Source organism: Scyliorhinus torazame, chromosome 1, assembly GCF_047496885.1.
Source record: "Scyliorhinus torazame isolate Kashiwa2021f chromosome 1, sScyTor2.1, whole genome shotgun sequence".
Taxonomy (NCBI): domain Eukaryota; kingdom Metazoa; phylum Chordata; class Chondrichthyes; order Carcharhiniformes; family Scyliorhinidae; genus Scyliorhinus; species Scyliorhinus torazame.
In genome coordinates this window covers 237295230-237322902 of record NC_092707.1, presented here as the reverse complement: position 1 = coordinate 237322902, position 27673 = coordinate 237295230, and the positions used below count along the sequence as shown (strand labels likewise).

At 44.5% G+C, this 27673-nt stretch overlaps 1 protein-coding gene across 1 annotated transcript in view; it reads right to left on the bottom strand.

The window, feature by feature from the left end:
- igf2r (insulin-like growth factor 2 receptor) overlaps positions 1 to 27673 on the bottom strand; it is a 267979-nt gene that overhangs the window by 47506 nt on the left and 192800 nt on the right. The window contains exons 31-37 of the mRNA XM_072503630.1: positions 23669 to 23868; positions 21970 to 22096; positions 21053 to 21187; positions 6100 to 6362; positions 5609 to 5830; positions 1703 to 1846; positions 1251 to 1412 (exon numbers count right to left, since the gene is read on the bottom strand). Coding sequence (XP_072359731.1) covers positions 1251 to 1412; positions 1703 to 1846; positions 5609 to 5830; positions 6100 to 6362; positions 21053 to 21187; positions 21970 to 22096; positions 23669 to 23868 — 1253 coding nt within the window. The remainder of the gene's footprint in view (positions 1 to 1250; positions 1413 to 1702; positions 1847 to 5608; positions 5831 to 6099; positions 6363 to 21052; positions 21188 to 21969; positions 22097 to 23668; positions 23869 to 27673) is intronic.

Sequence of the window (27673 nt, the reverse complement as noted above, 5' to 3'; positions counted from 1 at the left end):
CACCACTGTTACTTACCTTGTTGACCTGGAAACCAGATCAAGAAAACGTCTGTACATATTTCAGGAATTCTTCCCTCTTTCTGCTTTACACTGTTTTCTCCCCAGTTTTATCAGGAAGTTAAACATTCTCAGTGCACCCTTGTGCAATTATAGAATCATAGGTAGAAGTTACAGTGCAGAAGGAAGCCATTTGGCCCATCGAGTTTGCACCGGCTCTTGGAAAGAGCACCCTACTTAAGCCCATGCCTCCATCCTATCCCTATAATCTAGTAACCTCAACCAACCTTTTGGGATATTAAGGGCAATTTATCATGGCCAATCTACCTAACCTGCACATCTTTGGACTGTGGGAGGAAACTGGAGGACCCGGAGGAAACCCACGCAGACACAGGAAGAACATGCAGACTCCGCACAGACAGTGATCCAAGCCGGGAATCGAACCTGGGACCCTGGAGCTGTGAAGCAACTGTACTAACCACTGTGCTACCGTGCTGCAAATTTACTCCTCTATTGCCTTCCCATTATTTGGTGACCTATAGCATAGGCCAAGTGGTGTAATAGCTTTTCTATACTTTCTCAGTTCTAAACAAATAAATTCTGTTGCTGAATCCTCAAATACAGAACTCTTTTAGTGCTTTCTCATTGATCGATATTGCTCGGGTGGCACGGTAGCACAGTGGTTAGCACTGTTGCTTCACAGCTCCTGGGTCCCAGGTTTGATTCCTGGCTTGGATCACTGTGTGGAGTCTGCACGTTCTCCCGGTGTCTGTGTGGATTTCTTCCAGGTGTTCCGGTTTCCTCCCACAAGTCCCGAAAGACGCCCTGTTGGTGATTTGGACATTCTGAATTCTCCCTCTGTGTACCCGAACAGGCGCCGGAATGTGGCGACTAGCGGCTTTTCACAGTAACTTCATTGCAGTGTTAATGTAAGCCTACTTGTGACATTAAAGATGATTATTATTGTCCAGCAGTGGAGTCATGAGTGGAGCTGCTGTGAAGCTTGGGATTGAATGTTAACAGTTGAGGTCCCTTAAATGATCATGTTTTGTTCTGGGGCATTAAGACAGGGTCAGAGCAGGGAAAAGGTTTGAGAAGCACTGCATCTGCCCTCTACTTAGCCACACCCTTAGTTGTCTTCGTTCTCTCTGTAGTCGAAGAGATCCTCCATTTTTGTGGTGTCTACAAACGTTAATAATGTCTCATGCAAAGTGCCAGCTCGCCACACTTAGTCCTATAATCAATGTGATTACCTGGTATCTTCCACCTGTCAAAGGAGACAGATTGAACGTGTAATGTAACTGCTCATCAGTTAGTGAACAGCCAGATGCAATCACTGAATCTGGACAGACCAGTGGAGTTGCCCATTCAAAGACAAAGCTGCAGTCTGATTTTCGCATCATCTTTGGTCTTCCCTGGAAAGAAAAATTGCCACAGTATGGATTACCGTTTGAGCACTTTGCATTTAACACCATCTTTCCAAATTGTTACAACATACTATGTAATTACGTAGTCATTTAAAAGGGGGAAAACAACACAAAAGCTAAGCTTTGCAAATGGACTGGCTATCTCATACAATTACGAAGCAAGTCCATCTCAGTCATTGTTTACAAATGACAATACACGCCTTTTACTGTTACCTGCTCTATTTTGGTAAACTCTAGAATTTACAATCCATTTGTAGAACAGTCAACAGGTTTCTTACCAAGTCTATACCTCTGACGCAATGAAATACAATGAGAGAGTCATAATTCAAATTGGCTTTGCAGGTGGTGTTGCTATTAAAAGACATGTAGACTTCCTCAGTTGCTGAATTAATTTGTGGAGGTCCAGAGATATAACCAATTGCCTAAAATGAAAAAAAGCAAATTATTGAAATCAAGATTTCAGCATTAATTTTTTGAAGCCTCATTTACTTCAGCTGCATTACTTTGGTCTGAATACTTCTTCAAAAAAATAAATGTAAAAATAAATGTTTAGAAGATTAAAAAATATTTCAAGGAAGATAACCATTTTGTTTTCCTGTTTTGAAAGGAAGAAACTAGCTAACTCTCCACATCTATGTAAATAACCATCATCCCCAGTGGAAAAAGCTAAAGACAGTCCCTTTAACAACTTGCATTTATGTAGGGTCTTTAACATAAAACATCCCAATGCACTTCTCCGGAGCGTCAAACACAATTTGACACTGAGTTACAGATATGCTAAATTGGATGATCAAAATCTTGAACAATGAGCTATGTCTTGAGGAGCATCTTAAAAGATATATAAATCCATATTTAACATAGAGAGACAGAGAGAGATAGCAAGCACAAGCATGCATGCGTGCTCAGGGTCTAGGCCGAAGGCACAGCTGCCAGTGGAGTGGTGAAAACATGATATGCTCAAGAGGCTGTAAATGGATCAGCTGCCTGATTTGAGCACTAAGGCTGGATAAAGAGGGGAAAGGTCATGGAGAGATTTGAAAATAAGGGTAAGAATTTTATCAAGACAATTCTGGATATGAAGCCTTTTGGTCAGCGAGCATAGGTGTGGGAAGTAAGCAGGACCTGATGTGAGTTAACCTATGTGCAGCAAAGCTATGGACGAGCTTAAAGTGAAGGACAGTGGAAGTTGGGAAACTGGTCAGGAGAGCACTGGAACTGCGGATCTAGAGATAACAAAGACATGGACAAGGCTTTCAGTGGGAGAGTTGAGACATCAACAGGGATGGGTGAGGTTACATGAAGTGGAAGTAAGCTGTCCTGGGGATAGAAGATATGGGGTTGGAAGTTCAGCTCAGAATCAAATAAGATACCAATGTTGTGAATAGTATGGTTTAGCCTTAAATAATGATGAAGGAGAGGGATTAGTCAGTGGCCTGGGAGTTCACAACAGGGAATATGCAATTCATTCTAGTCTTCCCAAATCATAGCCTTGTCAATCAAATCACCCAATTCTAGCTTAGAGGGACACAGCGATATTAAGTTTCAAGGGAGTAAGACGAGGCTGGATGGCCTCTACTTTAACGCTAGGAGTATTTCAGGTAAAACAGATGAGTTAAGAGGGAGGGATTGACATGTGGAATTGTTAATATAGTCGCCATCACTTAGACATGGTTGAGGGAGGGGCAGAATTGGCAGCTCAACATCCCGGGATATAGAATCTTCAGGCGAGACAGAGGAGCAGGTAAAAGAGGAGGATGCATTGCATTATTAGTTAAGGAGTCAGTTTCCGTAGTAAGGAGAGATGATATCTTGGAGGGGGCATCAAATGAAGCTTTGTGGGTAGAGCTTAGGAATAAAAAAGGGACAGCCAATTTGCTAGGTGTTATCGGCCAGGGTTTAGAGAACCCCAAAAAGTGTGTCGGAGTTCACCTGACCCACAACTTTTAATAGATTGTGGTTATGGGGAGCACAAGGGCCTACTTTACAGGTGTGATGCAACAGAGATCTAAAGTACTTTTAAAAGCAAAACCATGTTTATTTATGAATCCAGTTAACACTTTATAAACCCACAGTAAACATCTTAACTATCAACACCAATAATCCCCACATATACAATATTCTATAAGTAACCCTTAATCTTTCCTTGCAACATCCACAAGACAAATACCCTCTTCAACACAGACATCAGGTTTAAATTCTCTACTGAGAGCAGTTATCACTTTTAAATTAGCAAGTGATTTGAAGACATTCCTTTCATGCAGAAACAAATCAGAATTATACCTGGTTTTGCTGGATGCAGCTCCCAATCTGCAAAACGAAACTAAATATACCCTGTAGCTGACAGCCCAAAGCAAAAGTAAAACAGACAGACAGCCCAGCTGCACACTCACTCTGACATCACTGCAGCTATTTGATAAACACCCATTTCTTAAAAGTGCACCCACTACAGCTATTTGATAAACACCCATTTCTTAAAGGTACTCTCACATGACATAGATGTTTATTATAGACCTTCAGATAGTCACAGGAAATTGACAGCATGGGTTAACGGACTACTGACATGATAATCATTTTGTTGAGCTATTGGAAAATTGCTTGGGTACTTGCATCCAAAATCCAGCAGGAATCAATAACCTACAAGGGCAGAAAAGCCAGTTGGGGGAAAAGTGAAAAGTTCAAGTGTTGTATGATTGCCTGTTTATCTGCAGGAAATAAACTAATGAGAGATAGAATTAAAAACTATAATGCAGTTTTAGTTTAAAAAAAAAAAAAGGCTACTCGATATATTTTAAATAGAACTTTTAGATAAATAGATCTACAATTCATCCACTCAAAACAGCACCACACAGAAAGTAGCACTGCAAGAAACTTCACAAGAAAGAGGCAGTGAAGAAATTAAATAGTGACGGAACAATATTTAGATGAGAAATGGATGGTTGAAGGGAGCAAGGATTGCCATACCCATTTCTTTTGCATCCTGCTTCATGAATATTTACTCAAATAAAAATCAACAGGATACAGAACATCAAAGCATCAGCTGCTACCCTAAACAAATTCACAAGTAACGAAGTGCAGAGGAAGGAAGGAATTGCGAACTGGATTTGTCAGCCATATATAGAAGTAATATATTTATTGAAGAACAAATGAAAGGTAAAAATATTTGCACAAGAAGGGACAATGATGTGTTGCTCCGAGACAGCGTGGGAATTCCAAACATCAGGTCTGACATGGACACACACATCCAGGATGAAGTGTCACCTCAATGCCAGAGTTCAGAATTTCAGAACTGATGGACATGAAGGCAATCCGACACATCAGGAATGGAAAGTAGTTTTTAAAAAGAGTGAACATATTTTGGAATCTTTAAACCAAAAGCAAAATACTGCAGATGCTAGAAATCCGAATTAAAAACATTAAATGTTAGAAATACTCAGTATCTGGCAGCATATGTGGAGATGGAGCTAATGTTTCAGGTTGGCTTTTGGAATCATTAAAAAGTGGAAAAGTCTCAATAAGGAGAAAACAGGTTCAAGATGTCCCAAAGTACTTGACAGTCAATGAAATAGGTGAAGTCACCGAAGTCCCAGATGACCAGAGGTTGCTCGTTCCTTTGAGGGGAAGCTGACTGGTGGTGATTTAACCCGAGGATCACACTTCGGGCGCAGTGTCAGTGAAATACTATTGAAATGTAATCTGGGAAGCAAAGCCCATAACTAACAGACAGTTAGATCCCACAAGTAGGAATGTGGCAATGACCAGATAATCTATTTTTAGGTGTTGGTTGAAGGGTAAGCACTGACCTGCTCTTGGTCCAACAGTGCCAAAAGATTTATTTTTTACTTCTCCCTAAGGGGGAGGCCAGGGCTTCAGTTTAACAAGTCAGCCTAAAGTGCACCCCCATAGTGCAGCATTCCATCAGCTGGAGTGTGGCTTGAACACAACCTCCACCCCTCGATTTAAAAATGACTTGGGCAAATGTAAAATGTAGCAAAGAGAGAACTGTTCTGATATTCAGCCAGAAGCCGTAGCTAAAACCACAATATAAACTGAGAAGCCCGTCAAAATAGTGTTTATATCTGTACAGTTGAATCTTAAGGACATTCCAATATACCACATTTTCAGATTTAGCATTACGAGAACATGTATAACTAACAATGTACAGAGAGTTGCACATTTCAACCTACCACAGGAGGCCCATTCACAGGATCCATGCAAACAGCAGAACCAGGGGGACAGGTAACCCCTGGGACCGGATTCAACGGCTGGCAAATATTGATGTAAAAATCAGGAGAGTCATCATGACCATCACCAGCAATATCTTCATCCTCTGCAGAATAGTACCCAGTCTTCCGGATCAGAGGACTTAGGTCAATAATCGAGCTTCCATTCTTCACTGAGCATCTCACCTAGCCATCAACCAGAAAGGGCAAGAATATGTCAGCCAAGTTACTTTATAATAGGAAAGAAAACATAGTTAGTTTATTTAAGGAACAGAACCATTCCTACTTATCTAAGCAATTTTCATTTAAGTGACAAAAGTGAAAAATTCACCCAAGTTAACGATTAGAGATTGTGTGTGAATAGGTTTAAAGAAACAAATTGACTGAACTATTAAAAAGAGAAAAATGTGCCTATTTCTAAGTTACTGCTGATAAAGTTGCTGTAAAAACTCTACCTCATGTTCACAGGCCAGCTGGGTGTGCCAAGAAAAATAATGAGTGCACGTCTTCTCATCCGAAGCTACCAGAACAGGTCCACTACCTGCTCCCGCTACAGGGCCACAGACAAAGCTGAAGATGCTTCTGTGATGCAGATTAGGGTTGCTGGCGCAGGCATCACCCCGGTCATAAGTGAGCCTCAACACTTGATCTACATAAGTCACTTCTTTGTTGACATGTCCTGCATTGATTACAGTCTGACCTTCGTGAATACACACACCTGCAAAGTACATGAACATGATTACTTTTAAAATTAAACATCAGATCTTAAAACAAGAGTTCCCAAATATGTTAACTGCCTTAAGTCTGAAATGTTTCCTGCATTAAAATGTAATATTCAGTGCACAGTACCACATCACATCAGTCAAGGGATTGCCTATATGCAGGACAGGAAAGTGTATACCTGCATCAGCAGCTTGGACCAGAAGACAGTGTCCAAGCCTATTGCACATGTATATGATGAATGTACTCTCCAAAATGGGGTTTGGGGAGGAAATATACAGACTTCTCTACACAAATATCAGTGGCAAATAACAGATTTTCAGGCAAAATTGAAGTTAGTGGGATTTTCAGGGCCAGTGGCAGTTTGAATATGAAATCTGCAGTAAGTAGAGTGGCACAAAACAGCGGTTTATAAATCTGCAGTAAGTAGAGTGGCACAAAACTGTGGTTTATCAGTCAATGAAGTATTTTCCAAGGCTGGGATATCAGCATTTGGCCACTGCTCTTTTGATCTATACATTAATCATTTGAACATGAATATATGTGGCATGATTTTAGCTTGCACAAGACAAAACTCAATGTAGTAGGCACCCAGGAACAACAAAATCCCCTATTATATAACTAAGAGGCCGTTAAAGTTGAAACCCATGGAAATAAAGGCAAATATTGACCTGGTTAAGAACTTGGATGAGCGGGAGACAATAATAGGTTATAATAGACAGGTACCCCAACTGTCAGGATGCAATTAAAGGTGTTCTGAAGAGATTAGTATGGGGGCCTTAACTGTTCACAGTATTCCTTAATGACTTATGATTAGATAGAAAGCCACTTTTCAACATTGCCGATGACAAAAAGATAGGCAGCATTGTAAATAGTGTAAATGGAAGCATAAAGTCACAAGGATTTTGACAGATCTAAGTGGACAAAACTGGATTTCAATGTGGACAAATGTAATGTCATCTACTTTGGACTAAAAAGCATAAAATGGGGTACTTTTTGAATAATGTGTCTAGAAACAACACAACTCCAAAGACACTTGGGAATCCTGGTATATAGTTCATTAAAATCCCGAAAGACCTGCTTGTTAGATGAATTGGACATTCTGAATTCTCCCTCTGTGCAGCCGAACAGGTGCCGGAGTGTGGCAACTAGGGGATTTTCACAGTAACTTCATTGCAGTGTTAACATAAGCCTACTTGTGACACTAATAAAGATTATTAAAATACTATTCACAGAAAATAATGAAAAGGGCCAAAAGATGTCGGCCTTTACAGCTAGAGGCCACAAATACAAGTTGGTAGCTTCAACTATATAAAGCCTTGTTGAGACCACACCTGGAGGACTGTAAGCAGTTCTGTACACACACCAAGAAAGATGCAGAGGCCTTGGGGGCAGTGCAGCATACATTTACCAGAATTATACATGGATTCCCAGGTTAAATTAAAACAAGGAGAGGGGAAATTAGAAAGCTAATGAGGAATATGTTCAATTACTTCAGGATATTGAGGAACAGATAGAGTAGATGGAAACCATTTCCACTGATTGGGGAGATAGTAAGCACAGTCTAAAAATTAGGTCCAGATATTTCAGGAATGAAATTAAGGGAACATGAAGGGTAGAAGATAATTGGAACTCTCTTCCATGAATAGCAATGGGCTCTAACTCAATTGCTAATTTTAAATCGGAGATTGATATTTTGTTAATCAAGGCATGTAGGGGACAGGAAGGTGGTGCAGTGGTTAGCACTGCTGCCACACGACACCGGGATTCTATCCCGGCTCTGGGTCACTGTCTGTGTGGAGTTTGCACAGTCTCCCCATGTCTGCGTGGGTTTCACCCCCACAACCCAAAGATGTGCAGGGTAGGTGAATTGGCCATGCTAAATTGCCCCTTTAACTGGAAAAACTGAATTGGGTACTGTAAAACTTTTTAAAAATTAAGGCATGCAGGCTGAAAGCCTATGGAATTGGGTTGCAGGTTAGCCATGATCTCATTGAAAGGCTGAGTAGGCTCAAGGGTTCAAATGGTCTACTTATTTTGCTTTTATTTTGAAAAATACTTTATTGGAATCGCTTTCAAACATATACACACGGGGAAAGACAAAAACAAACAGTGGCAACAGCAAACAGCCACAACCCCCTTACACAACCCTCCAGAAATCCACCCCACCGCACTGCCTTTTTTTAACCTTTTAACGCTCCCCCCCGCCCACTCAATACTCCTTAAAGAAGTCGATGACAGCTTCCACCTCAAAGAGAACCCCACCTCTGCACCTGATGGTGAACTTGATTTTCCCCAAGTGCAGGAACTCTGCCAAATCGCTCACCCATACCCCCGTGCTCGGCAGCTCCAAGTCCAGCCAGCACAAGAAATTCCGTCTCTGGGCTATCAGGGAGGCAAAGGCCAATACATCGGCTTCTCACCCCAACTGCGTTCTCTGATCCTCCGCCACTCCAAATATTGCCCCCTCTGGACTCTGTCACCCTCCCCAAAATCTTCAACATTATATCTGCAAATCCTGTCCAAAGCCTAAACCATGTGGACATTGTTCACCGGCCTTCCTGCACACACCTATCCCCCATCCCTGGAAAGAATCAACATCCTGGATACCATGTGGGCCTTATGTACCACTTTGAACTGGATGAGACTTAATCTCATGCACAACGGGGATGCATTTACCCTCCTCAAAGTCTCACTCCACTCTCCAGTCCCCAAAGCACCACCCAGCTCTTCCTCCCACTTGGATTGGATTTGTTTATTGTCACGTGTATCGAGGTACAGTGAAAAGTATTTTTCTGCGAGCAGCTCAACACATTAAGTACATGAAAATAAATGAAAAAAGAAAATATATAATAGGGTAACACAGCATGTACAATGTAACTACATAAGCACTGGCATCGGATGAAGTATACAGGGTGTAGTGTTAATGAGGTCAGTCCATAAAAGGGTCATTTAGGAGTCTGGTGACAGTGGGGAAGAAGCTGTTTTTGAGTCTGATTGTGCGTGTTCTCAGACTTTTGTACCTCCTGCCCGATGGGAGAAGTTGGAAGAGTGAGTAAGCCGGGTGGGAGGGGTCTTTGATTATGCTGCCCGCTTTCCCCAGGCAGCGGGAGCCAGAAGCAAAGGAACCTCCTTCCTCATGAAGTCCTAACATGAACCCATTCCCCTTTGGCAACTGGTATGTCCCCTCCAGCTCTACCAAGTCTGAACACATCCCTCTAACAAACAATTTCTACAATATTCTATCCCTACCTGCTATCATCCCCAGAACCTTGTATCCAACCCTGCCTGGGCAAACCTTTGATTGTCACAAATCAGCACCCACAGGTACATGCCTTCCATTCTAAAATGCTGCCGGCACTGGTTCTGCACCGTTACCACCACTGGGCTTGTGGCGTATCTGCCTGGCAAAAACAGAAGTGGCAATAGTGCCCTCAAACTGGTCCCTTTACACAAGGCTGCTTCCAGTCGCCCTTACACCGACCACCCATTTCCTAACTATTGCAATGTTTGCTGCCCAACAATAGTTTTGCAAGCTAATTTTCCTATTTTGTGGGGTGTAATGACAACTTGAGAGATAAGGTCACAAAGGCATATTGGTGTTATCAATAAAAGCATGGAGGGGGACTTCCGGGTGCGGCGATGACCAGCTGAGTCGCACGTTTCGGCAGCTCCCGGTGAAACGGACTTTTGGGCTCTTGATAGGAGCCCCAACGGCAATTTTGACGGCTAAAAACACTGTGCGGTAAACCAGAAGGGAATCCCCCCTGGATACGGATGAAAAAAGGAGGAGAAAGTGGCCGGATTGCAGTGGATCCTTTAGAACAGCGGCAAGGAAGGCAAGCAAAAACCAAGATGGCGTCGGAAGGTGGCAGTTTAACATGGGGCCCTGAACAACAAGAGTTCTTGGAATGCTGTGTGGAAGAGCTCAAAAAGGAAATGAAGAAAGAGCTGTTGGCCCCGATACTACAGGCGATCGAAGGGCTAAAGGAGGAACAAAAGACCCAGGAGCGGGAGCTTCGGGTCGTGAAGGCAAAGGCAGCCGAGAATGAGGACGACATACAGGGCCTGGTGGTGAAGACGGAGATGCATGAGGCACATCAGAAACGATGTGTGGAAAGGTTGGAGGCACTGGAGAACAACGCAAGGAGGAACAACCTGAGGATTCTCGGTCTTCCTGAAGGTGCGGAGGGAGCGGACGTCGGGGCATATGTGAGCACGATGCTGCACTCGTTAATGGGAGCGGAGGCCCCGGCGGGTCCGTTGGAGGTGGAGGGAGCATACCGAGTGATGGCGCGAGGACCGAGAGCAGGAGAAATTCCCAGAGCCATAGTGGTGAGATTCCTCCGTTTTAAGGATAGAGAAATGGTCCTTAGATGGGCAAAGAAAACTCGGAGCAGTAAATGGGAGAACGCGGTGATCCGCGTTTATCAAGACTGGAGTGCGGAGGTGGCGAGAAGGAGGGCGAGCTTTAATCGGGCCAAGGCGGTGCTTCATAAAAAGAAGATAAAATTTGGAATGCTGCAACCGGCAAGACTGTGGGTCACATACCGAGGGAGGCACCACTACTTTGAGACGGCGGATGAAGCGCGGACTTTTATTGTGGAAGAAAAACTGGAATGAGCGGGTTATTAAATAGAACGTTTGAACAAAGTGGTGGGGCGAATGTTGGGGGCTAAAAAGGGGGGAAAGAGGAGTTTTATGTACTAATCCTGCGATGTGGTAACTTTTCTCTCTTCCACAGGTGGTGATGGGGAGAGGAGGGGAGGTGGAGGAGATGGGGCGTTGGCCATTGGGGGCGGGGCCAAGGGGGAAGCGCGGGCTTGGTTCCCGCGCTATGATAATCATGGCGGGAATAGAGAAGCAGGAAGGAGGGGGCGTCGCACGGTGCAAGCCAAGGTCACTGGGGGAAGCAGAGGTCGGCCAGAGTTTGCTGACTTCTGGGAGCAATATGGGGGGGGGGGGGGGAAGAGTAATTACGCTAGCGGGGGAACTAGCGGGGGGGGGGGGGGAAATTACTGGGTTGCTGCTGCTGGGGAGAGGGGGGAGCTGGTATGGGAGGGGATGGGCGGGGGGGCACCGCCTGGGGGAGATACAGCTGCGTGGGAACCAGGTGAGGAGCTGGAAAAAGGGGATGGCTAATCGACAAGGGGGGGTAGGAAGCCCCCCAACCCGGCTGATCACGTGGAACGTGAGAGGGCTGAACGGGCCGATAAAGAGGGCACGGGTACTCGCACACCTGAAGAAACTTAAGGCAGATGTGGTTATGTTACAGGAAACGCACCTGAAACTGATAGACCAGGTTAGGCTATGCAAAGGATGGGTGGGGCAGGTGTTCCATTCGGGGCTAGATGTGAAAAACAGGGGGGTGGCTATATTAGTGGGGAAGCGGGTAATGTTTGAGGCAAAGACTATAGATGCGGATAACGGGGGCAGATACGTGATGGTGAGTGGCAAACTACAGGGGGAGACGGTGGTTTTGGTAAACGTATATGCCCCGAACTGGGATGATGCCAATTTTATGAGGCGGATGCTAGGACGCATTCCAGACCTAGAGATGGGAAAGCTGATAATGGGGGGAGATTTTAATACGGTGTTGGAACCAGGGCTGGATAGGTCGAAGTCCAGGACTGGAAAGAGGCCGGCAGCAGCCAAGGTACTTAAAGATTTTGTGGAGCAGATGGGAGGTGTAGCCCCGTGGAGATTTAGCAGACCTAGGAGTAAGGAGTTCTCGTTTTTCTCCTATGTCCATAAAGTCTACTCGCGAATAGACTTTTTTGTGCTGGGAAGGGCGTTGATCCCGAAGGTGAGGGGAACGGAGTATACGGCTATAGCCATTTCGGATCATGCTCCACACTGAGTGGACTTGGAGATAGGGGAGGAAACAGGAGGGCGCCCACCCTGGAGAATGGACATGGGACTAATGGCAGATGAGGGGGTGCATTGAAAAGTACTTGGAACTCAATGATAATGGGGAGGTCCAGGTGGGAGTGGTCTGGGAGGCGCTGAAGGCGGTGGTTAGAGGGGAGCTGATATCAATAAGGGCACATAAAGGGAAGCAGGAGAGTAAGAAACGGGAGCGGTTGCTGCAAGAACTTTTGAGGGTGGACAGACAATATGCGGAAGCACCGGAGGAGGGACTGTACAGGGAAAGGCAAAGGCTACATGTAGAATTTGACTTGCTGACTACGGGCACTGCAGAGGCACAATGGAGGAAGGCACAGGGTGTACAGTACGAATATGGGGAGAAGGCGAGCAGGTTGCTGGCACACCAATTGAGGAAAAGGGGAGCAGCGAGGGAAATAGGGGGAGTGAGGGATGAGGAAGGAGAGATGGAGCGGGGAGCGGAGAGAGTGAATGGAGTGTTCAAGACATTTAAGAAAAATTATATGAAGCTCAACCCCCGGATGGGAGGGAGAGAATGATGAGCTTCTTGGATCGGCTGGAATTTCCCAAGGTGGAAGAGCAGGAAAGGGTGGGACTGGGAGCACAGATCGAGGTAGAAGAAGTGGTGAAAGGAATTAGGAGCATGCAGGCGGGAAAGGCCCGGGACCGGATGGATTCCCAGTCGAATTCTATAGAAAATATGTGGACTTGCTCGCCCCGGTATTGACGAGGACCTTTAATGAGGCAAAGGAAAGGGGACAACTGCCCCCGACTATGTCTGAAGCAACGATATCGCTTCTCTTAAAGAAGGAAAAGGATCCGCTACAATGCGGGTCCTATAGACCTATTTCCCTTCTAAATGTAGATGCCAAGATCCTGGCCAAGGTAATGGCAATGAGAATAGAGGAATGTGTCCCGGGGGTGGTCCACGAGGACCAAACTGGGTTTGTGAAGGGGAGACAGCTGAACACGAATATACGGAGGCTGTTAGGGGTAATGATGATGGCCCCACCAGAGGGGGAAACGGAGATAGTAGTGGCGATGGATGCCAAGAAAGCATTTGATAGAGTGGAGTGGGATTATTTGTGGGAGGTGTTGAGGAGATTTGGTTTTGGAGAGGGGTATGTTAGATGGGTGCAGCTGTTGTATAGGGCCCCGATGGCGAGCGTGGTCACGAATGGACGGGGATCTGCATATTTTCGGCTCCATAGAGGGACAAGGCAGGGATGCCCTCTGTCCCCATTATTGTTTGCACTGGCGATTGAGCCCCTGGCGATAGCGTTGAGGGGTTCCAAGAAGTGGAGGGGAGTACTTAGAGGAGGAGAAGAACACCGGGTATCTTTGCATGCGGACGATTTGCTACTATACGTGGCAGACCCGGCGGAGGGGATGCCAGAAATAATGCGGATACTTGGGGAGTTTGGGGATTTTTCAGGGTATAAATTGAACATGGGGAAAAGTGAGTTGTTTGTGGTGCATCCAGGGGAGCAGAGTAGAGAAATAGAGGACCTACCGCTGAGAAAGGTAACAAGGGACGTTCGTTACCTTTGGATCCAGATAGCCAAGAATTGGGGCACATTGCATAAGTTAAATTTAACGCGGTTGGTGGAACAAATGGAGGAGGATTTCAAGAGATGGGATATGGTATCCCTGTCACTGGCAGGGAGGGTGCAGGCGGTTAAGATGGTGGTCCTCCCGAGATTCCTCTTTGTGTTTCAGTGCCTCCCGGTGGTGATCACGAAGGCTTTTTTAAAAAGGATTGAAAAGAGCATCATGGGCTTTGTGTGGGCCGGGAAGACCCCGAGAGTGAGGAAGGGATTCTTACAGCGTAGCAGGGATAGGGGGGTGCTGGCACTACCGAGCCTAAGTGAGTATTATTGGGCCGCTAATATTTCAATGGTGAGTAAGTGGATGGGAGAGGAGGAGGGAGCGGCGTGGAAGAGATTAGAGAGGGCGTCCTGTAGGGGGACTAGCCTACAGGCTATGGTGACAGCCCCATTGCCGTTCTCACCGAGGAACTACACCACAAGCCCGGTGGTGGTGGCTACACTGAAGATTTGGGGACAGTGGAGACGGCATAGGGGAAAGACTGGAGCCTTGGGGGGGGGTCCCCGATAAGAAACAACCATAGGTTTGCCCCGGGGGAATGGATGGGGGATATGGAATGTGGCAAAGAGCAGGAATAACGCAACTGAAAGATCTGTTTGTGGATGGGAAGTTCGCGAGTCTGGGAGCGCTGACCGAGAAATATGGGTTGCCCCAAGGGAATGCATTCAGGTATATGCAACTGAGGGCTTTTGCGAGGCAACAGGTGAGGGAATTCCCACAGCTCCCGACACAAGAGGTGCAGGACAGAGTGATCTCAAAGACATGGGTGGGGGATGGTAAGGTGTCAGATATATAGAGGGAAATGAGGGACGAGGGGGAGACTATGGTAGATGAACTAAAAGGGAAATGGGAAGAAGAGCTGGGGGAGGAGATCGAGGAGGGGCTGTGGGCAGATGCCCTAAGCAGGGTAAACTCGTCGTCCTCGTGTGCCAGGCTAAGCCTGATTCAGTTTAAGGTATTACACAGGGCACATATGACTGGAGCACGGCTCAGTAAATTTTTTGGGGTGGAGGATAGGTGTGCGAGGTGCTCGAGAAGCCCAGCGAATCATACCCATATGTTTTGGTCATGCCCGGCACTACAGGGGTTTTGGATGGGGGTGACAAAGGTGCTTTCAAAAGTAGTGGGGGTCCGGGTCGAACCAAGCTGGGGGTTGGCTATATTTGGGGTTGCACAAGAGCCGGGAGTGCAGGAGGCGAGAGAGGCCGATGTTTTGGCCTTTGCGTCCCTAGTAGCCCGGCGCAGGATATTGCTAATGTGGAAAGAAGCCAAGCCCCCGGGGGTGGAGACCTGGATAAATGACATGGCAGGGTTTATAAAGCTAGAGCGGATTAAGTTCGTTCTAAGGGGGTCGGCTCAAGGGTTCACCAGGCGGTGGCAACCGTTCGTCGAATACCTCGCAGAAAGATAGATGGAATGGAAAAAAGGCAGCAGCCCAGGATCGGGGGGGGGGGGGAACCAGAAGGACTCACAGAGTTGTTAATATATATTGTACAAGATGTATAGGTCGTTGCGACAGATAATTATATATTGGACTGTTAAATTATATTTTTGGAGAGTGTTACTTGTGATAAGGCAGTTGCCAATTAGGGTTAGTTTTCATTTTTGTTATTTATTATTTATTCATTTTTTGTTTATAAAATAGGTCATTGTTATTTGTGTTGTTATAATATTGTGTAAAGGATGCACAATGTACTGTGTTGGTTGACCAAAAATTTTCAATAAAATATTTATAAAAAAATAAAATAAAAGCATGGAGTACAAAAGGAAGTTATGCCAATTTTTAACAAAACTATGTTTAGGTACCAGCTGGACTATTGTGGCCAACTCCGAACATACTTAAAGAATGTCAAGGCCTTGGGTAGGCCTACACGCCAAGAATGAAGGACTTAAATTATGTGGAGATGCCAGAGAATTTGTAGTAGTTCTGTGAGAAGGTTAATGGAGCAATTTACCAAATTAAGTATGGTTTTGTTGAGTAAAAAAGGAGAAACTGTTTCCAATGACAGAAAGGTCGATTACAAGAGGCCAGAAGTTCATGATTGATAACAGAGCCAGGCGTGACATGCTGAAACATTTTTAATGTCACCGATTGTGGCTATCTGGAATGTACTGCTTGAAAGAGTAGTGAATGCAAATTCAATGACTGTCAAAAGTTAATTAAATAAATAATTGAAGGCTTAAAAAATTCACTGCACTACAGGGAAATTGCAAGTGGGTGATACTGATTGGATAACTCTACTAAAGAACGTCAAGGGCACAATGTCTAATTGGCCTCCCCCTGTGAGATATCAGATTATGATCTTACTTATTACAGAGGGCTGATCTTTCACTTAACTAACCAGGGTGGCACAGTGGTGACCACTGACAGTGCTGAGGACCTGGGTTCATTTTTTTTTAAACTGTATTTTATTCCAAACATATTAAAAAATACAAAAACATAAATAATCTGGTGAACATTCTTCCCAGCTCACAATTTTACAGTCTGTACATGTTTTTCCCCCTTTTCGCCCCCTCCCCGTGATGAACAATTCCTCAAACATGCTCGTGAACAATCCCCACCGTGTGTCACAGCCCTCCGCTGATCCCCTCAATTCAAACTTAATCTTCTACAACCGGAGAAAGTTGTGTAAGTCCCATAGCCAGGCCACCAAACCCGGCAGCATTGTCGACCGCCATTCCAGCAAAATGTTCACCGGGCAACCAGAGAGGTGAAGGTCACGACATCAGTCTTCCTCGCTTCCATCAGCTCCGGCACTTCTGATACCCCAAAAACCGCCACCAGAGGGTCCGGCCCGGTCTCTACCCCCAGAATCTTTGTTCGGAACACTCCCACCCAGTACCTCTCCAACTTCTCGCAGCCCCAGAACATACGCGCGTGGTTTGCTGGTCCTCGCCCACATCTCGCTCACCTGCCAATCCCTGGAAGAACCCACTCATCCTCGTCAAGAGTCATGTGCACCCTGTGTAACACCTTAAACTGTATCAAACTCATCCTCAGTGTATAAAACTCATCCTCACACACAAGGTCAAATTCACCCTGCGCAGCTCATCACTCCACAATCTATCCCCCCCCCCCCACCCCCCCAACTCCTCCTCCCATTTGTTCTTAATCCTCACCACTTGAGACTCCCCCTGCTCCCCCAGTATATGTCCCCAATCCTACCCTCCCCTTCCACATCCGGAAGCAGCAACCATTCCATATTTTGACAGCCTGGGAAGTCCTTTCCACACCTTCCGCGCAAAGTCCCTCACTTACATGTACCTAAATGCACTTCCCTGCAGGAGCTCTAGACCAAGCTCTTCCAGATGTGCAAGCCTCTCCCAATAATAAATCCCTCGCCCTCACCAGCCCCACCTTTCTCCACCTCCTGTACATGCCATCAGTCTCCCCCAGCTTGAACCGGTGTTTCTCACACAGCGGTGTTAACACCGACAACCCCTCCTTTCTAAAGGTCCCCTCAGTTGGTTCCACACCCTAATCGTGGACTGTACAACCGGCCTCTCAGTATATCTCCTCAGTGTCAGCAGTAGCGCCGCTGTCACCATGGTCCTCAGGCTGGACCCTCTACAGGACTCCTCCTCCGTCCTAATCGGCTCTAAACCCTTGCACCCCCCCCCCCCCCCCATTCTCCCCCGGCCAACCATGACGGCCATCTCTCCCACCTCACTTCCGTTCACCAGCATTACCTGCCAGCGTGGCAGCTCCTCCTATCTATCTCCTCCCCCACCGTTTCCTCCTTGATCTGTGTGAATGGCTTTCCTGTGGACCTCGCCCTCCCCCACCCAAACCCACAGGTCACCTCCTCCAAGTAAAAATCACCATCACAGGTGGCTGGAGTGTCATAGGGCACAGTTGCCCCCATACAAACTTATTGTCCCTTAGGAAATAATCGCCAAAGCGCTCTATCCATCTCGGAGGCCTTGTTCAGCAGTCCCTCCGCCACCAACCCCAGCAGTATCTTCGAGACGTATCTCGTAGCACTCATGCCTTCCACACCTTCAGGCAGGCCAATGATACACAGGTTCTGCCTTCTGGATCTGTTCTGCTGTTCCTCTGCCTTTGCTCTTAATGACTTGCAAAGGTACCCCAGGAATGCCGCCTCCACCTCCAACACCTGGTTGCTGTGGTCAGACATCACACTCTCCCAGATCTGCGACCAGTGTCTCCAAGCACTTCTCGACTCTCTCCATCGAGCCTTTCAATGGTGCAACCGCTCCTTCGATCGGTCTTCCTGCATCTCTCTTCTTTGTTTGCGGAACTCCTCTCTAATAAACGGCATCAGCTGCTCCATCTGATGTTTTCCAACCTGCGACAACCCTTCCCCCTCCGCCATCTTTCCAACTGAGGCTGCCGAGAAGGCTTTCGACCGGGTGGCGTGGGAATATTTGTGGGAGATGCAGGGGTAGTTTGGTGGACTGGGTCCGGTTGCTGTACAAGGCACCAGTCACAAGTGTGCAGAGGAACCGGGTGAGTTTGGGATATTTCGGGCTTCATCGCAGGACAAGGCGAGGTGCCCGCTCGCCCTGTTGAGTTTTGCCTTGGCAAAATTTAAGGGATTGGAAAAGGATTGTGCGTGGGGGCATCGAGCACGGAGTTTCTCTGTACGCGGATGACCCTTTTGTTATATCTTTTGGACCCACTGGGTGGCATTGGCAGCATTATGGGGATTTTGGAGGACTTTAGCCAGTTCTCCGGGTACAGGTTGAACATGGGAAAGAGCGAGATGTTCCCGATTGAGACCAGAGAGCAGGAGAGGTGGTTAGGGGAGCTGCCGTTTAAGGGAGTGGGGGTGAGCTTTAAATACGTGGGCATTCAGGTGACGCAGGGCTGAGCACAGTTGCAGAAGTTAAATTTTACTCAGTTGGTGGAGGAGATGAAGGGGGACTAAGGTGGGGTGTGCTGCCAATGTTGTTAGCGGGACAGGTGCAGATAGTGAACATGACGGTGTTGCCAAGGTTCCTGTTGGTATTTCAGAACCTACTGATTTTTGTCCCGAAGTCTTTCTTTAAAAAGGTCAACATGCTGATCTTTGGGCTTGTATTGGCAGGGAAGACCCCGCGGGACAAAAGGGCTTTTTTTGGAGCATGGGGGGGGGGGGGGCTTGGCAACGTTTTGGGGCAGCGGCAGGCAGGGATTAAGCAATTCGAGGAGGACAGATTATTGATTTATTGGATTTGGTGCCTTTAACGGTGATCCCGGAGTGTGATAGGGAATGGAATTATTCAGAAAGTCATGGCTGGAAAAATAGTCCGAGTTTCAGATAATCTATGGCCAAGTTTACAGAAATTGTTACATAAAAAGTTGCATAATGTAATGAATAAGATCATTGTATTCCAGTACATTTAGTAGTGAAAATGTATCAAATACTTAGCAACAGCAAGGTTAATGCAAGCACCTTATCTTTGTGAGATTGGCCCACGTGGCTGGTGCACGTAGACACTGAATTAAATTGATGGACATTAGTAAATCTTAAGTAATAGACAATGTTTGATTAATAAATCATTTTCTAAGTGACAGACATTTATTTGAATAAATCAGGTGGTCTCATCTGAGAATTAGAAACCAATGAGGGGATTTGACCATCGATAAGAATTTCTTTAATAAGAGTAAGACTTTGTGGTTAAGGTTTTGTTCCGAATTTATGCTTATGAATTTCTGAACCATCTATTGATTTTTCTCTGAATTCTCTTTATACTTTCCTTAACTATTCGCTCTGCTCTGACCAGTTTTATGTATTAATTTGAACAATGTTTTTGATTCAATTTTATGCGTGTATCAATGTGAATGATTAGCAATAAAGTTGCATTTTGGACACCTCCAATCAACCAGACTTCAGACACTTATTTGAAAATAGAGATTGGATAGGGGATCTGTTTGTAGGGGACAGTTTTGCGAAATAGAGGGCCTGGAGGAAGAGTATGAGCTGCCCTGGGGGAATGGTTTCAGGTACTTGCAGGTTCGGGATTTTATGAAGTGAGAGGTGCCGCACCTTCCCAGATTGCTGCCCTTGGGGTTGCAAGACAAGGTGCTGTCGAAGGGGGAGATACAGGAGGGGAAGGTATTTGAGGTCTACAAAGAGCGGATAGAATGGGAGGGGGCCCCAGTGGGGAATATAAAGTGGAAGTGGGAGGAGGAGCTGGGCGAGGAGGTGGAGGCCGGGACATGGGGAGGAGGCCCTGCGAAGGGTGAACGCGTCCTCGTCGTGTGCGAGGCTAAGCCTCATTCAGTTTAAAGCAATTCACAGGATACATGACAGCTGCACAGATGAATAGGCTTTTTGAGGGTAGGTGTGGGGGGTGCGCGGGGAGGCCCGCAAATCATGTCCATATGTTTTGTGATGTCTGAAGCTAAAGGGGTTCTGGCAGGGGTTTGCAGACACAATGTCAGAGGTGCTGGGGGTAAGGTATGAGGTAGCGATATTTGGGGTGTCGGAAGACCCGGGAGTCCATGGGCGAGAGAGGCTTATGTCTTGGCCTTTGCCTCCCTGAAGCCCGGAGATGGATTTTACTTGGGTGGAGGGACTCGGAGCCCCAAAAGTGGGGGTCTGGGTGAGCGACCTGGCAGAATTCCGGAGACGGGAGAAGGTCAAGTTCGTCTTGAGGGGGTCAGTTGATGGGTTCGCTTGGAGGTGGAAGCCGTTCATTGACTTCTTTAAGGATTGAGGTGTCAGCAAAAGGGAAGGGGAGGGCTAGAGGGGGTTAAAATCGGGAAGGCAGGACGGAAGAAGGAGGCATGATTGGGGAGCAGGGAGGTGGCAATGGGTGGTGAATATTTATAATGTTGTATAATTTGATTTCTACTTCGGTTTGCTTTTTATGAAAATGCCGGAATAAAACACCTTTAAAAAAAAAAATATATGGCACTGAGCCATGTAAAGAGATTAGGTTAGATGAAGAAAATCTTGGTCAGAGGTAGATTTTGAGGAATGTGAGGTTGAGGAGTACGGAGGAATTCCAGAGCTTGGGGCCCAAGCAACTGAAGACATGACCACCAATGAAGGACCAACTATGTTTGGGAATTGTCAAAAGGTTGGAATTAGAGGAATACAGATATCGGGGGGGGGGGGGAAAAGAGAGAGATACGTTGGAGGGGTTCACAAAAAGGTAGGGAGGGGAAATTCCCAAAAGGAATTTAATATAAGGATGAGAATTTTGAAATCAATATAATGTAGGCATCTCTCCAATACATACCAACGTCGTCGCCTAAACATCCTGTGTTTTGCACCTTATTGCATACATTAAGACGAACAAACTTTCCCCTGATTTTCCGGTCATACACAATGTAGCCTTGATCATTTTGTAGCGGGTTCAGGTTGAATAAATGGCCTGAACAGATAAATATGCAGAATTAGAAACAACATTTGCAGGTCATTTTTGTAACAAATTCATGTACAATCTTCAGTTAGATAAGTGAAGTACAATATTTTAATGTGATAACTGAAGAAATATCAGCTCATAAAATAGTAAAAGGATTCCTATGCAAGACAATGCCACGGTGAAACAGAAGGTTCTAAATTTATCTCTAAAGAAAACATTTTGAATATAGAGCACAGCCAACAAACCCTGCCGTTTGGTGGATGGTATCTGACTAAGTATTAAAAGTGAGGTAGCACCCGGCTTTAAAAGAGCCAACACATTGCAGATGCTGAAAAACGAAAACAAATGCAGATAATATCCAATTGCCCAGTCAGGATCTGCGGTGAGAACTTTAAGAGTTCATATTTCAGATGTGGATCAAGTTCTGGTGAAAGCTGCACACAAAACATCAATTCATCCGTTCTCTCCACAGCTGCGAACTGACCTCAAATGTTTCCAATTGTTGCTTCTTGCTTAGGATTGTCATTTTTATTTACCCTGGGTGCTATCTAGGAGCAGGGTAGTCTCAATATGGATTTTGTTCATCAGGTTAGGTTTCCAATTAACAATCTTTTTCATTTATCTCCTGTTGTTTTCTGGGCTTTACATTACATTTTCCAATTCAGATAATCTATTGCAATTAGATAGTTTAATTGTCGACAAGAGTTCAGTGTGGAGCTTAGATTTACAGTAAATTTGTCGTTACTTGGCCAATTGAGAAGTGATGCTGCCCCATAATGCATATTACTGACCTGTAAGTGGATTAGTCACAACACAGTCATTGTGGACGTTCTTGGTCACAGGGCAAGCGACAGCTGTAAACCACAAAAACGTATACTCGCAATCTTGAATGGCAGTGATCAAATCTGGCTTTGTGTTCTACAGAAAGATAGATTACTTTTAAAAGGTACATCGTATGACCATACAATGCCAGTAAACATTTGGTGACTAAAGTTATTTTTATACTAGTTAGGTCAAAACAGGTGACAAAGCTTTCTAATGTGTATTTACATATTTGACACTTACGAGATTTACTATCATATTACAAGTCAATTATTTGGGACAAGACTCTGTCCAAGTTCAGTGTAGCTCAGCATATTCCACTTACACAGGACAAAATTTACTTTGAACAAATCCAATACATCAAAATAAAGTCAGCTATCCTGAACAGAAATATCTGGCACGTATTTAGCTTCTTCACTGTCTACATGTCTGACCTATTCTGTGAAAAGCTACACCTCTCACGGCCTTTCTACACTGCACAAAAGTGATCAGGGGACTTGTCTTGAACTTCTCTACACTTTTCTTCTTCTAATGTTCTTTTTTTGTGCTTTCAAACCTTTATTTTTCCTCTTGCATCAAAAAATACCCATTGGTATATTTAAGCATATGGTATGGTAACCTGTAGCTTTATAAATTCAGTTGAAATGGATTTATCATATAAAAGCATTTTCATTAAGTAGAGGAAGAATACAAAAACAAGAATGCTAAACCTTTATAAAACATTTGTTAGGAATTAGCTGGGATATTGTGAGTTTTTTTTTCTTTTAATGTTCCTGATCTTTGCTCGACACCTGCAGTGGAGTAACGGAACAGTGTGTGTATAACAGTATATAGAAACAAATAATCCATTACTGCTGGATAGTGGTATTTATCTTCTTAAAGGCTCATTTTAGTCTGCAGTTCACAAGCTCTGCCTAATACATTGAACATCAGTGAGTGAGCCCACAGCATTGGACTATGCCCATTCCACCACAAGCAGCTACAGGAGGCATAATCTGCAGGAAAAAATGCAACTCAAAAGTTACTTTGACAGCACCTTGCTTTCTTATGGCCTCTTATGGGAGGTCAAGAACAGTAACACTGAGGGAACACATTCCCATGTCTCTCAGAATTCTGAACTGGACACTTTGCCACTGAATCAGTACCCTGGAACTTAATAATGGCCTTATGGGAGTACTGTCCCACAATGATATCAGCAGCTTGAGTAGAAGGCCAACCAACAACTCTCAGAGAAATTAGGATTGGGTAAAAAATGTCATTTTGCCCAGCATCGTCCACACCCAGAGAATACAGAGTAATTTACTTTAAAATGAAGGGTGCTGAGAATCTAACCAAGTGAGTGTTTGTCTGTGCGCGCCTGTATGCGATGTGCAGTGTTCCCTGTGACATGCATCTATATTGTCATGATGATTACCAGAGGACAATGGTATATATCATGGTGGTGACTCCTGGGCATCGACATGAAAGTATAGGTTGTCAAAGGTTAAACATTCAAGCTATAAGTTAAACAGACATGACTTCAAGCATTACACATGAAACAAGCAAAAATGAAGTCAAACAAGGGCCGAAGATGGAACTCCCATAATATCATTCTATGTGTCCTATAGTTTTTTTGTTCCTTACTTTTACTGAACTCAATAGAAATCCTGTTCCCAAGCTATGACTTACAATTGCATCTTTATCACATTTGAAGCGTATGATTGTGGTCTTGTTGCGCCTTCCATCAGGACATAGGTCACCATTTTGATACTGTAGGACAAGCAGACCATGTGCTTCCCACCTTGGCCCTGCGACTACATCACCAAGGCTTGTGTACTCGCTGCCATTCTTCAGGCAGGCGGCTGCATTCAAGGGACACGCCCAGCTGCCTACAAAAGGTGAAAAACAAGTCAAACTATTCCATGATTAAATAAAAATGCAATCCACTGAATAATTTCAGAAAAAAACTAACCAACATCAATATACCAGACGAATCCTAACTATATGATGTGTTCTTGTGGAGAACAGAGCTGGATTCCAATCACAATGTAGCTCAGACACAAGTTCTCATTCTCAATTCTTACTCAAATCCTCGCTAAATTATTTCAGCAAGTCTCTCAAAAACGTGGCCGCTACCTACAGATTTGCATTCCAGAATTGCACATTCCCATCAGATTTTGGATAACTTGAATTTCCAAATTAATAATGCAACACTTCAGCCTTAAACTGGTGCACACAGCACAAAAACATAAAATAAAGTTTGGGTCACCACTCAAAATCCGCGCAACACCTTCCTTGCCATTCCAGATATCGCAATAAAAAGGGATTTTTACATTATTTATCTTTTTTAGGTTTTATTTGACAGATTATTTATCTTCCAGTAAACCTTAGCAAGGATCATAATCAGAATTATTATGGCTCAGGAGGATAATTAGCCCATCATGTCTATACCAACTCTCTAAATGGGTATGATGACTTTTTCCCCCGTTATTCAAATAATCATCTAATGCTCTCTTGAACGCCTCAATTGAACCTGCCTCCATCACACTTTCATGTAGTGCATTCCAGACCTGAACCACTCGTTATGGAAAAAGTTCTCGTATCACGGGTGCAACAAACTGTTACTGGGTCATTCCTTTACTGGACAGACAACCGGTGAAAATGGAGGTGGACACTGGAGCAGATGTTTTGTTGGGACCAGAAACTGTTCACCAGGAAAAACTATGATATATTGCCTTAAAACCCTCAAAGATAATACGAAAAACCTATACTGGGGAAGTGGTTCCTGTGCATCTAAACGGACCAACCACAGATCTGTCCCTGCACATGGTTAAAAGTAAGCATCCATCCCTAAGAATATGGCTGCCATGATTGAACGGTGGAGGAGATCCGATGGATTGAATGGCCTAATTCTGCTCCTATGTCTTATGATCTAAACTGGGCCGAGGTGAATCTCATGTCGGAATCCGAAGCAGGTTTACCGAAGGTTTTAAAGAAATATGCCACTGTCTTTAATAGAGAACTGGGAAGCATGAAAGAGATCTCAGTTAAGCTAAGGAATAAGGATGAAAGCCAAGCAAGATGTTTAAGGTTAGGTCTGTGATACACCATCAGGTCGAGGCAAAATTAGAGAGGTTGGTAAAGACAGGTGTCTTCAAACCTGTTAATGCAGTGATTGGGCCACACCAATAGTACCTATGATGAAGGAAGATGGTTTGATACATATGTGGCAATTTTAATAATAATAATAATCTTTATTAGTGTCACAAGTAGGCTTACATTAAAACTGCAATGACGTTACGGTGAAAATCCCCTAGTCGCCACACTCTGGCGCTTGTTCGGGTACACAGAGGGAGAATTCAGAATGTCCAATTCACCTAACAAGCACGTCTTTCGGGACTTGTGGGAGGAAACCGGAGGAAACCCATGCAGACACGGGGAGAACATGCAGACTCTGCACAAAGTGCAGATAAGCCGGGAATCGAACCTGGGACCATGGTGTTGTGAAGCAACAGTGCTAACCACGGTGCTACTGTGCTGCCCATCTAAAAAGTACTCAATGTTTCAAGTCACTATCAATCTAGTACTGTGTTCAGAACAGCACCCTCTATTTTTAATTGATGATATATTTACTGGATTGGCTGGAGGCCAGCTTTCAGTAAAGTTAAGCTTAGTCAAGCTTATCCCCGTATAAATGTGGATCTAGATTTACAATAATATTTGACAATAGTGACACACAAAGAGCCATCCAGATATAAAAGACTTCCACTTGACATCATGTCCACACCAGTGTTGTTCCAATGTGCCAAGGATCAAATTTTAAGTGGACTAGGAGTCCAGTGCTACTTAGACGATATCTTAGTTACTGGAAAGAATGAAGAGCATCTTCAAATTTAGGTGTGAAGATCCCAGCCCAGACCCCAACATTTGTTAGGATACCAGACAAGAACCACAAACAATTTTCTTTAATTTTTAAAACTGAGGAAAGGACTTCACTCCAGGACTCCACTAACTGATAGGTATCTTTTGTATCAAAAACTTTCTTCTCAACACATCACCCCAGAAAATAGCTTTTCAATTAGCAGTTCAGCAATTCTGAAAATAAAAGGAAATCCCTTTTGCGACTAACTTATGCCTTCTCTATCTCCAACTAAGCAAAGCCCATCACAGGGCTATTTGCTGTACACTTATAGTGATTTCTTGATAGGTTGCTTGGAGATACCCTTTCAGGAAACAGCCTGAAGATCCTTATATCTATGTCAGACTACTGCTTAACCTGACAGAATTTGGCAAAAGCTGCTGCTCAGCTTTAAGCTCCCAACAGACTTGAAGCTAAAACTGTCTGCTATAGACCTGGGTCCGCCCATTAATTACATCTTTATCCTACTCAAATCCCCTAACCTGCTTACCCAAGTCTAAATACAATGGCCAGAATTCACCAGTTATAGGGCCGCACGGTGGCGCATGGTTAGCATTGCTGCCTCATGGCGCTGAGGTCCCAGGTTCGATCCCAGCTCTGGGTCACTGTCCCTGCGGAGTTTGCACATTCTCCCCATGTTTGCATTGGTTTCGCCCCCACAACCCAAAATGTGCAGGGTAGATGGATTGGCCACGCTAAATTGGAAAAATTAATTGGGTACCCTAAATTTTTTTTATTAAAAAAGCATTCTCCAGTCATTGCATTTACTTTTCCAGCTGCCCCCCCCCCCCCCAGGGGTTTCCCGTCAGTGAGGGGCGGTTTCAATGGGAAATCCCACTGACAAGCGGTGGGAAGATAGAATCCGCCGCTGCTAGTGAATGGCATGTGGCCAAGAAACACGTGGCTGGTGGACCAGAGAATCCCACCCAATGTCTCAAGAAAATTGTCTACTTGCCAGGGAATCTCCAGCAATCATAACAAAATTCTATTAGGTCTCTCCTTGCAAAAGCATGGAATGATTGATGATCACACTTTACGGCATCTTAATTGCACCTTTTGCAGCCAGAGAGTCTGGATACCTTAACCTAGATTCTTTAATAGCATTACTGCAACAGATATATATATATATATATATATATATATATATATATATATTATATATATACACACACACCCAAACTCAGGCTTTTAAAGTATTACTATTAAAGTACAATCAATATATATATATATATATATATATATTTATATATATATATATATATATATATATATATATTATATATATATATATGTTGCAATTTCTTAAGTTCATCACAGATGACACACTACAGAGCCTAGAAGATTACGGACTAAGACTACAGAAGGATAAAATGTGAATTCTTCAAATCGTCTATTGAATACCTGGGGCATATCATAGATGCCACAGGACTACATAAATCACCTTTAAAAGTAAAAGCCATAACTGAGACACCTGCACCTCAAAATGCAAGTCATCTTTAATCATTTTTACGCTTATTAAACTATTATGGAATGCTTGTCCCTAACCTATCAATTTTTCTCAAGCCTTTACGTAACCAGTGTCAAAACAGGAAATGGAAATGGATGGATCAGTGTGAGAAGTTCCTCATACAAGCTAAAGAGGCATCACTAAAGTCAAAAGTCCTGACACACTTTGATCCGAAGTTACGCTGGCAATGCATCACTATGGGGTGGGAGCAGAGATTTCTCACATAATGCCCAGTGGTGAAGAGAAGCCAATAGCATTTGTATCAAGA